This window comes from Chenopodium quinoa, unplaced genomic scaffold (genome assembly GCF_001683475.1).
Source record: "Chenopodium quinoa cultivar QQ74 unplaced genomic scaffold, ASM168347v1, whole genome shotgun sequence".
Taxonomy (NCBI): Eukaryota; Viridiplantae; Streptophyta; class Magnoliopsida; order Caryophyllales; family Amaranthaceae; genus Chenopodium; species Chenopodium quinoa.
The window spans coordinates 534,008-551,295 of record NW_018742720.1 but is presented as its reverse complement, the minus strand read 5'-3'; the positions used below and the strand labels follow the sequence as shown (position 1 = coordinate 551,295).

Here is a 17,288-nt window from a genome sequence, read left to right as displayed (position 1 = left end):
ACACCGGTCTAAGATTAGATCAAAATTTTAAAATTCAAAACCCAACTTATTAGATGTGGTGGCCCTATGATATTGTAGGGAAAATCGGCAACACGGATGCTAAAAAAACAGAAACAAGTCTCAAAGTAATCGGAGATCTGTTGAGCAAGCAAGTCTCTAGATTTATAGTAGATAAATGATGGTATTACTTGCTTCGCTAAATTATAATAATCGCCTTTAAAAAGAGCAGACATATCAAAATAGATAATCGAGGGTTCCGCACCATTTAATGGTTTGAAGCTCACGAGGAACACTCCTTGGCGTGTAGAGCGTAAATCGGGGGATATATGATCACCCTTTAGGAGGACTCAGAACAGTCTTAAATCACATAGCTTTGCTCCATATGACATAGTGAACTCAGAACTCGGTAATCAATGAAATAAAGGAGAATATGTGTGAATCACACAATGTGGTTCTAGATTCTAAAATAAAAACAAAAGCTTAAAAACTATACAAGTATATATAGAGAGTCATAGTAGACTTTAAGGAGGTTTAGGAAATAAACCGTGTAGCTTGGGGCACAATCAAAGTAAGGCCCTAAGTTTAGTTCTATAATTTCAGTTCAGTGAAATTAATTTGAATTCAGTAAAAAATACTATCTCCGTTAACTATTATTTGTAACAAAAGAATATTTTATATTTATGCAACAAAGGAATATTTTATATTTCACAAATGCAACAAAGGAATAGTTTTTATTTCACAAATAATACCCCTTGTAAATAATAGTTAACGGAGGTAGTAATTTAAGTTCAACAAATATAATTTTGTTTCAATAAAAATAATTTCAGTTCAGCAAAAATATGGCGAAGTGACGAAATGTAGATATTCATTCATTTCCTATACTGGAGTCTTTAGTTTTTTTTTGTAAGTTTAGGGCTTGCGTGACATTTTTTTTTAGTATTCTAATTTGTGTAAATAAAAAATCAAAAACAAAAAATAAGAAAAATTGATAAGCTTGAGTAATTTCTGATAGATAACTGAAAAAAAAAATTAAAAATATAAAAAAAAAAAAAAAAAAAAAAAAAACACTTTATTTGTTTCAATTTTATGGATTTGTTATTTTCAATGTTATTTGTAGATGCCGCCCATAGCCGTCTTAATTAAACAATTTAGAGGCTTTGTGCTTTCAAAAATTATAGGCCCTCGAAACTTAAAAACCACACAAAATTTAATATCAAATTATGCTACTTAATCTTTTCAACAAGCTAAAATCTGGCAACTTATACTCATATTATTAAATTTACGACGTTATTATAGCATATCATCTCCCTTTTTTTAAAAAAATTAACTTAATCAGCAGGTTTTGAGTGTTGCTCGCGCCGCTACACGGTGGGGCCACTAACACACAAGTAACCCCATCGACCTAATAACCCTGGACCATCCTAGTAACCTCTCTGACCTAGCTAGTATGTTACCCCTATCCGATCTAGTAACCCCTAACCAACCTAGTAACCCCTCCGATCTGACTTAGTAACCCCTGATGAAGTAACCCCTTCGGCCTAGTAACCCCTGACCAACCTAGTAACCCCTGATTGACCGACCAAGTAATCCCCAACCTAGTAAACCCTGACCAACCTAGTAACCTCTGACCAAGTAACCCCTCCCACCTAGTAACCCCTAACCAAGTAAGTAGCCCCTAATCCTACACCACCCTTAAACTCCACGCCACAAGCAACCACGCCCAGCAACTACTACCGTACCCACTGCCCCTACGCCACCAACAACCACGCCACCACCAACTCACGTATCCACTGCCCCACATCACCAGCAATCACACCCAGCAACCATGTCACCACCAACTCCCGTACCACCTGCAACCACACCCTAATCGAACAAATACCATGCCACCACCATCTCTCGTACGATCAACAACCACGCCCAGATCCAACCAAACCTTAAAAAAAATCAGCAAACCCAAATCCAACCAAACCAAACCCACATCCGTAAAAAAAATATATAAAATAAAATAAAATAATTGAACAATTACCTTAAAAATTAACAATGGCTTCAAATTTCACCTCAAATATGGATAAAAAGGCCAAATTCGACCATGGAAACTCTCACTTAAACAAATAAATCATAATTGAAAATAGTATAGTGCACCCAGGTGCACCATACGCTGGAAAGAACATACATTAGACATATTTTAAAGAACATGTGCAAAAAAAAGAACAAGCTAGTGTTTGAAAAAAGAACATACCTGTGTTTGACAAGAACATGACATTACAAATAATATAAAGTCTTTAGAAAAAGAACATGTTATTTTCATGGTTACTCAGGTGATTGAACGTATTTGGAAAAAAAAAATATTTGACTAATGTGTGGTTGGTGCACCCGGGTGCACTATGTGCATGGTGCGCCCGGAAAGAACATTAGGTATATTTAAAAGAACATGGGGGAAAAAACATTATAGATATTTACAAAGAACACGAGCATAATATGTTCTTTAAGCTAGGTTTGATTATTATGTCCTTTGAGTTTGAAATATATGTTCTTTATATTATACAATATGTTCTTTAATGTTAAAAATTAAAAAAATTAAAAAATAAAAAAAAATAACTGAGTGATCGGGAAAAAGAACATGTTCTTTCATGTATTATCATGTTTTTTTAAAGACTTTATGTTCTTTGACTAGAGGTGATCAAAGTTAAACCGGCTCGACCCGACCCGATTTTGGACTGGTTTTGGGCAGAATTTTTTCGCCCCCCAAATCGGATCGGACCCGACACGTAACTTTAATTTTTTGGGCGGGTTTGGGAATGCGTTTTTATGCATTTTAGTTGATTTTTTTTACTCAACTTGAAAAACCCACATGGCCGGACCTTTTTGGGCGAGTTTGGGCACAAAAATTTTTGCCCAAAACTTGTCCCGACCCAAGAAGTGAGCTGATTTTTTAACATTAGCTCTGTCCGCCCAATGATCACCATCTTTGTCAAACGCAAACATGTTTTTTTTGTCAAATATTGAAATTTTCATCATACACCCGGATGTACCATGCTCATGGTACACCCACTTAAAATACAAGAATTATATAAACGCGGAAAGAACATCGTGTACTGACAATAAATCAGGTACTACCTTGATTCAAGGTATTGGTTTGTTAAGGTATATAAATAACAAACCAATACCTTAAGTTAAAGAAAGAACATAATATTTAACAAAGTCCTAATCTACCATAAGTCCATAACTACCCAATTCCCTTTTAAAAAGGTACTGACAATCCTAACCCTTTCTCCTCTTTTACTCAACACGTTTTCAATCCTCATCAACACAATTGATAAAGTATTTTCAATTTTAGATAGCAGTTTAATTTTATTCATTAATATGTACGATTGTAGTCTACTACTTTTTCAAAAAAAAAAAATTACATTTTTTTTTTGCAATTAATTAAATTTCTATATTATATTGATTAGTTTCGTAGTTTGAGCACGCATTAAAAAAACAAATTGCTAATTTTAGGCGACAATACGTTATCAAGGTCAATAAATTATTCAGTTCAAAATATAGAGTACATTTTTGCCAAAATTGATATATCGTTTTTTATTTTTCTATTTAATCTATCAATTAACAAGTTGTTTTAAACTTTTGATTTATACTCGTGATTTGTGTATTACTACGTATTATGCATTGATAATAAATAAATTAGTCACTAATGTATGTATGCTTAATTGCTTAAAGTTAATCACTAGAAATTATTGGTCCTCCTACACTTGTGCACCATTAGAAGACTAGAATTTTCATTAGTAGGTTTGGTTTTCCTTTCGAAGAATAGATTTAGTTATTATTATTATTATTATTATAGAAGAAGGATTTTAATTTTTATTTATTTGATATATCATACAAAGTATATGTTATAATTTTTGTTTACACTAACTTTCTTTCAAACCTTAATGCTTGCACTTTAGTTTTATGTATAAATAAGATATTTGTCCTATCTTAAATAAAGGATTTTTTTTTTTTTTAAAAAAATGAAACTGGAATGAATTCCATATTAATCCTAAATCACAACTAATACTACTTTTTTCATTTTTTGTTATAAAATAAGGATACGATTGTGTTTGATTAATGCGGAACAACTCAATAAAAATATAAGAACGAGAAAAGCAATCAAAAAAATTAAATACAGAAGAGAAGCAATAGAAATATCAGGAAAAAAGCAATGATTTTGAATAACAAAAGTTTGAATTTGCGGTAGTTGCTGCCTTTAACGGTTGTACTTAAATCAGCATCGAAAGAGCTCAAACACGGCTTAAATGGAAAACAAGCCATAGGTCGATTACCTAGCTCATAATCAAAACGATCATTTAACTCAGCGATCTTGTCTAGTGCACCATTGCGTAGATCACAGGCAAAGATTGAACAATGGTTAACAAGAACGTACATGACCGGAACATCTGGGTGGCAAGCTAGTGGACTTACAACATTACCCGCGACAAAAGAAGAGTTAACCAATTCAGGGCTATTGTTAGATTGTAGCAATGGAACCCAAGACCACGCGTTAGCTTGTGTTGTTGGGCTATAATCATCAAGATTATGCTTCCAAATATATAGTCCATTCGCGCTATAATAGGAGAGGTGAAGGGTTCCTGCACAATCCCATAAACTCGTGTCCTTGTACGCCCCGTGCACAAGTTGAGGTAAGGGAAACGTATACTGATTAATACTTTCACCTCTAAATGTAATTGCAAATCCACAATTCTTGTTGGTTAGTACATATAGATAAATTGAATCCAAACCATCAACTAAGGCAACATAGTTCCTTTCATCCCATCTTGAGTGTTTTACAATTTCATCACCCAACACCAAATTAAATTTTTTCCACGACATAGTAGTAGAACGGTAGACCTCTATGAGTTTTGAAATACGAAAAAAACTAACAATAATGAAGTCGCATTTGGTAATAAGAGGGGTAGGAAATCTAACAATCATACTCGTTGCATGTTTAAGAAGAGGATTCGAACTACAAGGCACGTCAAACATTTTCTTAGTAACCGGATTATAAACTTGACAAGTACTCATATAATAGTCTGAAAAGAGTAATAAACCTTTGTGCATTTTATAGATATAATTTGGTTCAACTGGTAACAAATTGAACGATAAATTTGCCAACAACCCCTTATCATAACCACTTTTAACCATAAATTTTTCACCCCACTTAACTTTTTTCTCACATATCTTCCCGGTTTTCAAACAAATATAGCTTATACTCTGCTTTGATTTACGAATATTGTAGAATTGGAGTAAAAGACCACAAAGAGGAACTAAGTGGGGATTAGTCATACTATTGTTCCTCAAATTATTGATAATATCCCTCCAATTTTTACACACTAATTGACATATTATTAGTGATTTAAGGGGTAGTCTTGAAAAAATCTCAAACCAAACGTCCTCAAATATTGTGACAACTACGTGGTCTTTTTGTGACCTACCTTCGAAAAGACGGGTCATCATACAAATTATTACTTCTTTTGTCTCAAGTTTTTTTGCTACTAATAATTGTAACTTGAACTAGACACGTGACAATAGAATTTGAGAGGATAAATTTGATAACGGTGGCTCGGTTATTTGAAAGAAACGATGTAACTAACCTTGTCTTCCAATGGCTGATTCTTGCCTCTTGCTATACTTCTCCATGTTAAAAGACTAGAATTTTCACTAGGTTTTGTTTTTCCCTTCGAGGACTAGATTTAGGGTTTTTTTTTTTAAGTAAGAAGAATTTTATTTTTTGTTAATTTTATCGTAGGGTTTTTAATATTTTTTGTTTAATACTGTATCACTGTAGCTTTAATATAAGCCTAATGCATGCCTTTTAACTTTTGATTTTTGTAAATAAGATGTTTATCTAAAATAAAGGATTTTTTTTTATTTGTTAGAAGAATGAATCCAATATTTATTTATTGTAAATAATATAGTATTATCTTTATTGACGTTTTGAAACAAAAATATCTTCAACTCTGTTCAGACTTCAGATAATAATTCAAAAAATATCTATTCATAAAAAATTTGTAAAATATGATATCTTAAATGATAGACATTAAAATGTATCCAGCGAGATACACGACTAGGGTTATACACCTAGGATCATATCAAAAATTTAAAATTCAAGACCCGGATACAATATATAGATGGTTCCCATAAAACTCACTCTATGTTTACCTTCTGTTTAAAACAAAAGTACACGCATACATGGTTCCCATTAAAACTCAAAAAAACACAAAAACGGAGGTAGTATTAACAAAGGCAGACAAATGACAATATATACAAATTAAAATTCAACTTATAAGATGTGATGGTCCTATGATATTGCAACACTTTAAGGTTACTAATAGTATTTCAAATAGTATACCGAGCAGCCAATATATAGTAACATTGAAAGCGCTAGAATGATGCCTATCAAAAGTCCGTATCTGTCGCAAACCTTGTATCTGCCTTCTAAAGTTGTACTAAACTCAGCATCGAAATAGCTCAAACACGGCTTAAATGGGAAACAAACTACAATTCTATACCTATCATCCTCTTCATCAAAGGGTTCATTTAACTCGACGATCTTGTCTAGTGCACCATTGCTAAATTAAGTAATAGGCAAAGATGGAAGAATGGTTAGCGAGTGGCCTTACAACATGACCCGCGACAAGTGAAGATTTGAACAACTCAGGGCTATTGCTAGATTGTAGCAATGATACCCAAGACCATGTGTTAGCTTGTGTTGTTGAGCCATAATCATCAAGATGATGCTACCAAATAAATAGTACATTCGCGCTATATTCGGAGAGGTGAAGGGTTCCCCTGCAATACCATAAGCTCGTGTATTTGTACGCCTCGTGCACAAGTTGAGGTAAAGGAAATGTACATTGATTAGGACTACTTTTGTCCTTAATAAATTTTAATGCAACTCCGCAGTTCTTATTAGTAAATATATATGTATATATTTGAATCCATACCATCAATTAGGGCAACGTAATTCCTTTGATTCCAAAGGCATGAGTAGTTTACAATTTCATCATCCAACACCAAATTAAATCTTTTCCACGACATAGTTGTAAAACGGTAGACCTCTACTATCTTTGAATTACGAAAAATTCTAGCATAGTCGTCGCATCTAAGACATGATCATACAAACTTGTAGGCACGTTAAACAATTTTTTTGTGACTGGATCATAATTCATAAACTCGACAAGCACCCATAGGATGCAATGAAAAAAGTGATAGACATTGGTGTATTGTTTCGCAATAATATCGTGCAACTGGTAAAAAGTTGAACGACAAATTTGCCAACAAACCCTTATTATAACCACTTGTAACCATAAATTCTTTGTTCAACCAACCTTTTTTCTTACATATCTTCAATTCCTAGTTTTCAAACATTTACTACCTCCGTTAATTATTAATTATCTGCAACTTTGTAATATTTTATTTCTGTCAAACAATACCCTAAAGTTGCAAATAATTAACGGAATTGAAGAAGTATATATAATTTAAACAACGTCTTGATTTACTAACATCGGAGAACTCGAGTAAAAGACCACAAAGAGGAACGGCAAGTCGTAATATTGTTCCTCAAATTATTGATAATATCCCTCCAACTTTTACACACTAATTTACATATTATTAGAGAATTAAGGGATAGTCTTGATAAAATCTCAAACCAAATATCATCATATAATGTGAAACGTACGTGATCTTTTTGTAGCCTACCTTCACAAACATGGGTCATACGATTCATACTCATCCATACTACAACTTTTGTCTTTATATTTTTGCTAAAAAAAACGTCACTTTTTTTTTTGACAAACTAAAAAACGTAACTTAAACTAGAAAAATGACAGCTTTAATGTTGTGGGTTCAACTATATATATAAATGCTATTTATGTGCTTAAAAACGTTTCATTAAAGGTTTTAAGGCTTATCTTAGGCCATGGGGCCAAATTAAGCTTAGATTGACAAAAATATAATGTAAATAATGTCTCGTTTTTTGTATCAAAAAAATCTCAATTTTTATGCTATTATTTTTTTAACAAAAAACAAGGCATTCACAATTTTTATTTTTTTTTTTGACAAATCCAAGCTTAATTTGGCCCCAATGATCTCAAATGACCAACAAAACGCTTTTAAGTATGTATTTGAGAAAATTAAAATTAAAACTAATCCCGTTACTGACTTTTTAACGGCAAAGTCACCATATATGGTTACATTCGTAGACATTTATTAAGGTTTAAAGATTGAATTGGATTACGTGCAAAAATTGTATCAAGAACAAGTGAAATGAGATAATCCCTCCCTCACTTTTCTATGATTACGTATATTAAAACAAAATATTCTTATTTACATACTCCTAAAATATTTTTCCTAATACCCTGGCCTAGTAAAAGCCAATAGTAATTGTAGAAAAGTGACAGAGAGAGTAGTATTTTTAGTCGGTTAAAGCAAATTAAATTAGTTACTATGCCAACCTAATAATTAATGTATAGTACTTTGCACTTCAATTTGATTTTGGTATATATACGAAGGAAAAAGATATATGTAGCCCTAAAGGTTAAGGGCTGCATAAATGAAGTTAAAAATGAAAAGAATTGAAAATAATTAAATATTTATTATACTGATTTACTCGTAAATTGTTGATAAATTCCCAACTTAATACTAAAAAGGGAAGTATATATATTAAATGTTTATATGCATCCTTAAGGGTTGCATATAGCATTACCCATATGAAAGTAGAATTAAATATTTAATAAGTCTTGTGTAAAGACGTATGTTAATTTTATTGCAAGACGGTCAAATTGAGGGTAAATTTAACTGTTTTTATGGCAACTCTAACCACTTAAGGGCAACTTTTAATTTGTCGTTGGTTTGAATTTTATTTTTATGTGTAATTTCCTATAGATTCATTGATTACATAATATTAAGACTAATATAATTAATCAAATATATTATAAATTTTTTATAAGATAAATTTTTTTATTTAAAAAATAATAACTTCTATATTATAAAGAATAATTTTAAATACTTTCATGATAACTTTAACCTATCTTACAATAAATTAACATACAGGTTAAGTTAACTAGATAAATAATATGAGTACTTGATAATTCTTATTGAATTACGGTTCTCAGACAAACTTATTAACCAACGAGGGACATTGTAACTAGATAATGAATGCTTGTGTAGCTCACAATCATTGAATTGAATTTAAAGCAATTTATGGTTATAAAATTCTTAAAACTACGTGTGTATTATTACATATATCGATAGTTAATGACCTTAATGTAGAGTGGAAGATGTGAATTATTCGAACAATTAATTCTCATACTTAGTAGTACCACATTTTAATTAATTATCGTAATTAATTAGGTTTATATACATTGGCTGATTGCATCTCCAATGATAAGGTCCGTGTTTATGTATGAAGCATCTAATTTTTACTCCATATGTACATAAAATGAAGAGTTAAAGCATCATGCGGCCTTCATAATCTCTTACAATGTTTTTTGTTTTCACGATTGTTAATACATAATTTGATTATTACTTGCAACATATTGTGAACGTATACTATTGAAATGTAGCAAATAATTAATAAATAAAATTTGTAAGAAAACATGTATGTTCTACGTCATCTTTTAATTATACATACAAAGATCAACAATCATCTCTGGTTGCTTGTGAATTGAAAAGTTCTTACATGTCATTAGTCATAGTTCTTAATGCTATCATTAAGCTGATAGTTACATCACAAAAAAGAGACGTTGTTTTTGTCGTATTTTTATATACAGTAAAAATTAATTCATGGATAAAAGAGTTCTGATAAAAACAAGCCTAAAAAAACAAAAAAACAAAAAAAAAACAAAAAAAAGGATTAAATAATACGGAGTACGAAGTAACAATCATTATAGATATGGTTTGAAATTAATGAATTCCCTTTTTTTACATTGCTAAACTAGTTGATACACCTAGGTGACCTAGCCTTCCATGAGGGTCTCATCTTTCTATCTTTTACCTCCTATTTTTTTAATTGCAACTTTGGAATATTTTATATCTCACAAATAGTACCTCAAAGTTCCAACTAAAAAAAAAAATTGGAGGTAGTGTTGCAGTTTTGAAATCGAACAAATTAGATGCAATTGACTTTGTTGCGACATTATGTGCAACAAATTTTTTGTAAAAAAAAGTTTTAAAATTGTGATTTCTTTCTATCTCTCTTCAGCAGCCTCACAATCATCTCTAAATTTCTATTTTTCATTCAACACTCACGAATAAATTTTGCCTAAAAATTTTTGTCAAGACTTTTATTACACATGATATAAAACGAAAGTGTTAAGAGATTAAGGTCTTATCTTTAGATTTTAGTCATACCATTAGTGGAAATATAGCGATGAACGGGTGTACGTAAATTAATTTTAAAAAAAGTGACAACAGAACGAAAAGGAACAAAAAGGTACTGATTGCAAACTATATTAGGTTAATTCTTATATGAGAACAAGTTTGTTTTTAGTAGAAGAAATATCTGTAGGTCTCCCATTGGTGTAAACACCTTAAAACATTGAATTGGCCTTTGAGTAGACCCATTTTCATAATAACACTATAGAGAAAAACCTCAAAAAAAAAAAAAAAAAAATGATTGAGTTAGCATTTGTCATTATTAAACCATATTTAGATATTACAATAATGTTTCTTAGCTCTAGCTTTTGTTAATGATTTCCTAGCTTTAAATGGTTTAAGCATATTACGAGTATATATATATATATATTGATTTTAGAAACAAAAACCTAAACGCACTGCCCTCGCTTTGATCTAATTTCAAATCTTCTCTGATATCATGCTAATTAATTTAACACCAAATTAACAATGAGATAATGAGAGAGGGTCCACTTTACAATGCAAGACCAATTAAGGAGGTTTGTTCTATCTTAGATTAACATAATGTAACAATAACGGGTCTAATGAGCAATGTACTTATCTCTTCTTTATTAACGTGGAAAACTTACATGTGATATTTTATGGGGGTCTGAGTTTTAACACTCCCAACCCTTAATGAAACGGTTGTAGTTATCCATTTTTGAGATAATTACATGTGATGTTTTATGGGGCTAAAACATTGATGTGCATTTCAAAACAGGTAAAATATATGATCTTTTTTTAAAACACAGTACTGGCTAGCTAGCTAGTGGAGGAAGTAATCTACAAAATTCTTCAATTAATAAAAACTTTCATGTATGATGATGATGATCTAACCACTAACAACTAACCCCTCACCTCTATCTCCTTATATATAGAGTGCTAATTGTAACTATAAAAATGCAAGAAATTAAACAAATTCAAACAAATAAAACCTATATCAATAGCAAATATACCACCTACATACATACATACTCTTTAGCCAACTCGTTTCCAATGATGAATAACATTGTAGTTTTCTTTATATTTTCTTTCTTGCTTCCTCTCTCTTATGCCATTGAATTTGACTTTTGTGTAGGAGATCCAACTCTCCCAAAATCACCCAATGGGTATGCTTGCAAAGATCCTGCTAATGTCACGATAGATGACTTTGTTTTCACTGGTTTTTATGAAAATAAAGTAACCACGAAAAACAAATATAAATCTAACGTGATTTTAGCATTTGCTGATACATTCCCAGCCTTAAATGGTTTAGGTATATCTAAGTTGAAGGAAGAGATAGACGTAGGTGGAGTTATACCAGCTCACACCCACCGAACATCAGAAATTTTGGTCGTAATTAAAGGGACAATACTAATAGGATTTATTGACACGAACAACACTGCATATTATAAGCGACTTAAAAAAGGAGAAGTTATTGTCATTCCTCCAACTATGATTCATTTTCAAGTCAATGTCGGTCCAACTCCGGCTATTGCATACGCTAGCTTCAACGGCGCAAACCCGGGGATTCAAGTCGTTAGTTCCGCCTTATTTGCTAGCAATGTACCAGCTGATTTAATTGCCAAAACCACTCTTCTAAGTCCTCAAGAGGTAAAGAGGATGAAGTTGATATTTGGCAGTGCTTAAATAAATATCCTCATCTACCTTTGCTACCAATTAAGTTATTGTATTAATTTGCTCTCTAAATAAACAACACACCGTATGTAAGGGAGGGTTTGTGCATGTTATATTATTACATACCCCACAATTAATGTATACATATGTAGTAATCTAGTATGCATGAAATGTTATGTGGATGGATGCCAATTAATTTATACCCTTGTATTTTTCTGAAATATATATTCTAGATTTAGGGTTTATTACTATCCAAACAAATCCTAATATATTTATCATGAAATAAGGATATATTCTTTTCTCAATTCACCTTTTTTTTTTGTATTATTTAAAACTCTATGCATTTTTGTATTGTATCACTTTAACCATTAAACATGTCAATGTACAATTTTAACCAACAATTTTTTAAATTGTCCGTTATTAAAAATATAAAAAGTTGAGATCGATTTTCAGATCACTTGTCCTTGTAGCACTCTAAACACCAAAAAAAATAGAACTTCATATGAGATATATATTTTATGAATATATATTTTATGGACGCTATTCAAATAATATAATTAAATTACGTTGACTTCTTTTTGTGACTGATTCTCAATAAAATCTAGTCATTAAGGGTCTTGTTAGAATCGTCTCAAGACTCTTAACATCTATATTATAATCCAAGTATTATATTTGTAGATGTGTATGTGATTTATAATAATGGAACATATTAATTCGTTGTTGAAATTATGCGTGGACAAACTTCTCTACATCAATTTTGTCAACTAATTCAAAACGAGCTTGGGAAAACTTCTCTACATCAATTTTGTCAACTAATTCAAAACGAGCTTGGGAAGTACCCCTAATTTTCAAAATGAATGATAACTTAATTTGCCTCACCTTTACTCTCTTGGTTTCAAGCATTCTCTCATGCTTGCAAAGATCCCGTAGTCCCACCAATGTCGCTAATGAAATTAGTATAAATCACATTTAATTAGATTATTTAACACCATATCTTTAATTTTAGCTCAATTAGCTCACAATCTATAATGTTTTACTTAAATTATTTATATTACAAACAAATACCAATCAATGAGCTGCACTTTATATTGTTACTAAGCTAGCTAAATGAGAAATGTGAGGGAAATAGGGAGGAAAGGGAAAAAATGAGCCCAAAATGACGTCATGTGGTAGTTGGGAGGCAAGAAGGTGGTAACTTTTGATGTTTTTGAAAATAGAAGGTGGTAATTTTCAAAAAAGGTAACTGCTAAAATGGACTAAACAAAAGGTGGTAATTGTCAAAATTAGTTTAAAGTTTTCTAATTATACTTAATACACGTTGATGCCCATGTCACCAACTATCTCTTGATTTGCTTCATTTTCTACATACATTGTTGATCTTTTATGTTGGTACGACTCATGTTACCAATGAATCTAGTTTTGTTTCTTGATCACATCTTGTTGCTCTTCAATGTTTTAGTTTGTGTTGGTACCTGTGTTACCAATTTGCTCTCCCTAATTGTAAATTTCTCAACTTTTTAAATTGGTTCTCATGTTACCAACAATTTTACTGCTCATGTCACCAACCATCACCTCTAATGCTCTTGTCATTAGCAACTCCAATAATTTTTATCAAGTTATACTTCAATCTTTGATTTTTTTTTAATACAATATGTCTTCAACTTAAATTTTATCTTTTGATATTTCCCAAACTTATTTGTCTTCTCATAAAACTTACCATATTATTTAAGCAAAATAACATAAGATTTAGGATAATTCAAGCATATTGGATATGGAGTATCATGATCCGAAAGTATATAATTTTTTTTTTTTTTTTTTTTTTTTTGAAGAAGCCTGGAGTATATAATACTAACTCGCTCCTAATAGTCTTCATATACTTTTTTTATTTTTTCCGAATAATAGTCTTCATATCTTAGAAAAGATCGGATAAGATTGCTTTTTTTTTTTGTTTATTATAAACATTTCATGAACATTGATCTAATTTAGGACTCTTGTATATATAAGTTAACCTTTTTAAAAATTTTATATATACGCTTAAAGAAAGGTAGATTACTACATTATCCATACTCTTGTCATATGCAAGGTTAACCATTCAAGTGCCAATATATATTCAAGTGCATCACTTTTTTTTTTGGATATAATTTATTTAGGAGATCAGAATACCAACCAGAAAATTAATTACTTTCCTAATATAAATTACGTACTTCAATAGGATACTGTCAATAAGATAAGAAAACAATTATAAAGCTAATAAGTTTACCTGTTATCTATATCCCTTTTAAGGTTTTCAAAGTATTAGTTTATATTATATGAGAAGTTTGTTTTCATAAAAAAAAAATCTCCATTAACCTTAGTGTCAGACTCAAAGTATCATATCATTGTTATTACATATTGATTCAATGATGCCCTTATTACTTGAAGCAAAACTAGGTGGTGTTAGAGTTTTTAACCTTAGTATTTGTTATGACTATCCTCCATTAAGCATAGATTATGGTTCTACACGGCGAGGATTGTTCCTCCTAAATTTCGAACCGAAATTGCCAGGTTTTGATGATCCCTTACATGTCTATTTCAAATTGTCAGCCCTTCCTAAACAAGACTTGTATAATTTAGCAAAACAAGTTATTTTTAAAATTCAAGGGTTGAGTTTAAAAACAAAAGAGTTACTTGCTCAACAAATCTCGGATTATTTGAAGAGTTGCTTTTATTTTTATAGGGTCGTCCCTAGTGATGAGTATGACCCTTGGAGGCTTGTTTTTGTAGTAGATATTATTTTAATGGATCTTAGTGAGCACACGAAGACATACGATCAAGATCAAGATCAAGAACAAGATAGATATGCATATAATGATGGTAATCGATCACTCGATGACAAGACATACCCTAATCTTCCCTTTGGAAACTTAGACAAAGATGATTTTGACATCCTTAAGGCGTTGTATGTTAATGTATTTTACAAAGGTGACGAAGAATACGGAACAAGGAAAGCGGGAATTATGGTACCACTCGTTTTCGACAAGATCATTCCAGCAGTAATCATGGAAGAAAAGGGTGATGATAATAATACATGCTCAATTTGTCTCGATAGGATGTCAACTGTGGTCGAAACCATAAGATTGCTTCGATGCAACCATGTATTTCATCGCGATTGCATCTTCAAGTGGCTATCAACCAACCCGTCTTGCCCCTATTGTCGAGCCTCTACTTCAACATTGGTTCGCTGTTGAAATTCCCACGAGTAATTATTTGTACCAAACATTTTATCTCTTTCAATAATAATGAATTACTATTTTTTTTTATTATTATTATTATTATATATTGCCTCTTGTTTCGTAATATAGCATCGCAAACACTAGGTCTGATGTAGGAAAATTATAGGGTTGAGACTAAAAGGAGAATGTAATCTATAATATTTTTTTTTAAAACAAGTCAATTCATTAATAAAAGGTCATCTGGTATCTACAAATGAACTCTAAATTAACAAAAACAACGACCATATGCAATTTTTTTTTTTATAACTTTTCCCTAAGGCCCTAAACTATTATATTTAAAAAAAATAATAATTAAATTATAATTAAATTTACCACATATTAAATGGTGCCTTAACTATTGATGAATAAGCAAAGTCCTTAAAGGACTAAATTGCCTCACTCAATAGTTGAGGGACTAAAATACTTCAAATACGTAAGTTAGTGAACCGTATTTGACTTCAACTCAATTTAGGACTCTTTTATAAATTAACCTTTTTATTATTTTATATATATATATATATATATATATGCTTAACGAAATTAATATTTTATCAATACTTGGTTTAAGTGTTACGAGAAAGTAATTATGAAGAAGAGTTATATGGATCTTCCAATTGAATTGACAATAAAGATAGCGGAACACATCGATTCTCATGAAGATTTTGAAAATTTTGGGTTAGTATGTACCAATTGGAGAAACTCAATGAAACTTACCTCTCGATTTGCATCATCACGGCAAACCCCGTGGTTGATGATTCCACCGGAACCCTTCTTAAAGGTCTCTTCGAAGGCTCGATTTTACCGACTCTACGACCACTCGATTAGGCACGTGGACTTACCATCTCTAGACGATGACAATGACAATGAGGGCGAGGAGGAGGATTATAATGATGAGAAAAAGTCTCATCGACACTTGAATTCTTCGCGAGGATGGCTAGTTTTCCTAGATGATGCAGGTGTAACGAAGAAAGATATATCTCTACTCCACCCATTTACTAGGGAAAGAATAAGTATTCCTTCCCTTCCAAAAAAATGATTTCACGTTTGTTGTGCAAGTATTGCATCGAGGATGAAGATGCCTACGTTTACGACGATTCGATTTGTGCTCTATCAGAATGCCCAGCTTCAAACAGTTCTCATTACACGCTTGCCATTATTTTCATCAAGCCTTGTAGCCTAGTCTACACCGCCAGCTTTTGGAATAGCAAGGACGAGAAGTGGGTTGTGATCCCGAAACTTCCTTACTTAGAGAATATCACTGATATCACTTTTTATAAGGGTGAATTCTATGTTGTCGATAGCAAAGGGAGAATGGTTGCATCGAGTGGGTTCGATGATGCTATTCGACCTCTGATTACGCGACCAACTTGGGCATTGGATAGATGGAGTAGCTTGAGTGACAAGGTATACTTGGTAGAATCAGCAGGAAAGTTATTGCAAGTCCTTCGTTGCTACCCCGACCTTACCTTACCAAAATACATCGATCAACGAGTTTCGAAATTCATAGTTTGGGAGGTTAATGTTGACAAAGGGGAGACTAAAGAAGTGAAGAATTTGGGAAATAGAGCACTGTTTTTAGGTCTTAATTCTTGCTTTTCAATGGAGGCATCTCCGCATTGTTGTAAGCCTAATTGCATCTACTATGTTAGCGATTATGGACACCACGTAAACATGGGCGTATATGATATAACCTCCGGCCAAAAAATCGAGGATCACATTAGTCCAATTGTAGCAGCAACAAGTACATCTTTCTGGGTCGAAGCTCCTTCTAGCTGTTGTATCAAATCATAAGAGTTGCATCATAGTTCTTTTGACAGTTATATGTTAACCCTTATCATAATTTTATTTTTATCTTTCAAACAAAATTATTAAGTACTTTCTTTGGATGTTCTTGTATATCAAAATTTCCTGTTCATCAGATATTAGGATAATTTTTTATCACTTAGATCATTAAATTATAAAATAAATTATAACCAAAACAAGTTATGATAT

At 31.6% G+C, this 17,288-nt stretch overlaps 3 protein-coding genes across 3 annotated transcripts; all 3 read left to right on the top strand.

The window, feature by feature from the left end:
- The first annotated feature begins 11,427 nt into the window (after positions 1–11,427).
- On the top strand, positions 11,428–12,057 carry LOC110722955 (auxin-binding protein ABP19b-like). The gene has a single exon (XM_021902226.1). The coding sequence runs from the start codon at positions 11,428–11,430 to the stop codon at positions 12,055–12,057; it is 630 nt and encodes a 209-aa protein (XP_021757918.1).
- A 2,765-nt stretch (positions 12,058–14,822) lies between these two features.
- On the top strand, positions 14,823–15,272 carry LOC110722954 (E3 ubiquitin-protein ligase SDIR1-like). The gene has a single exon (XM_021902225.1). It carries the CDS (start codon positions 14,823–14,825, stop codon positions 15,270–15,272), a length of 450 nt encoding a protein of 149 aa, XP_021757917.1.
- Positions 15,273–16,328: 1,056 nt separating this feature from the next.
- On the top strand, positions 16,329–17,087 carry LOC110722953 (putative F-box protein At1g65770). The gene has a single exon (XM_021902224.1). The coding sequence runs from the start codon at positions 16,329–16,331 to the stop codon at positions 17,085–17,087; it is 759 nt and encodes a 252-aa protein (XP_021757916.1).
- Positions 17,088–17,288: the final 201 nt, after the last annotated feature.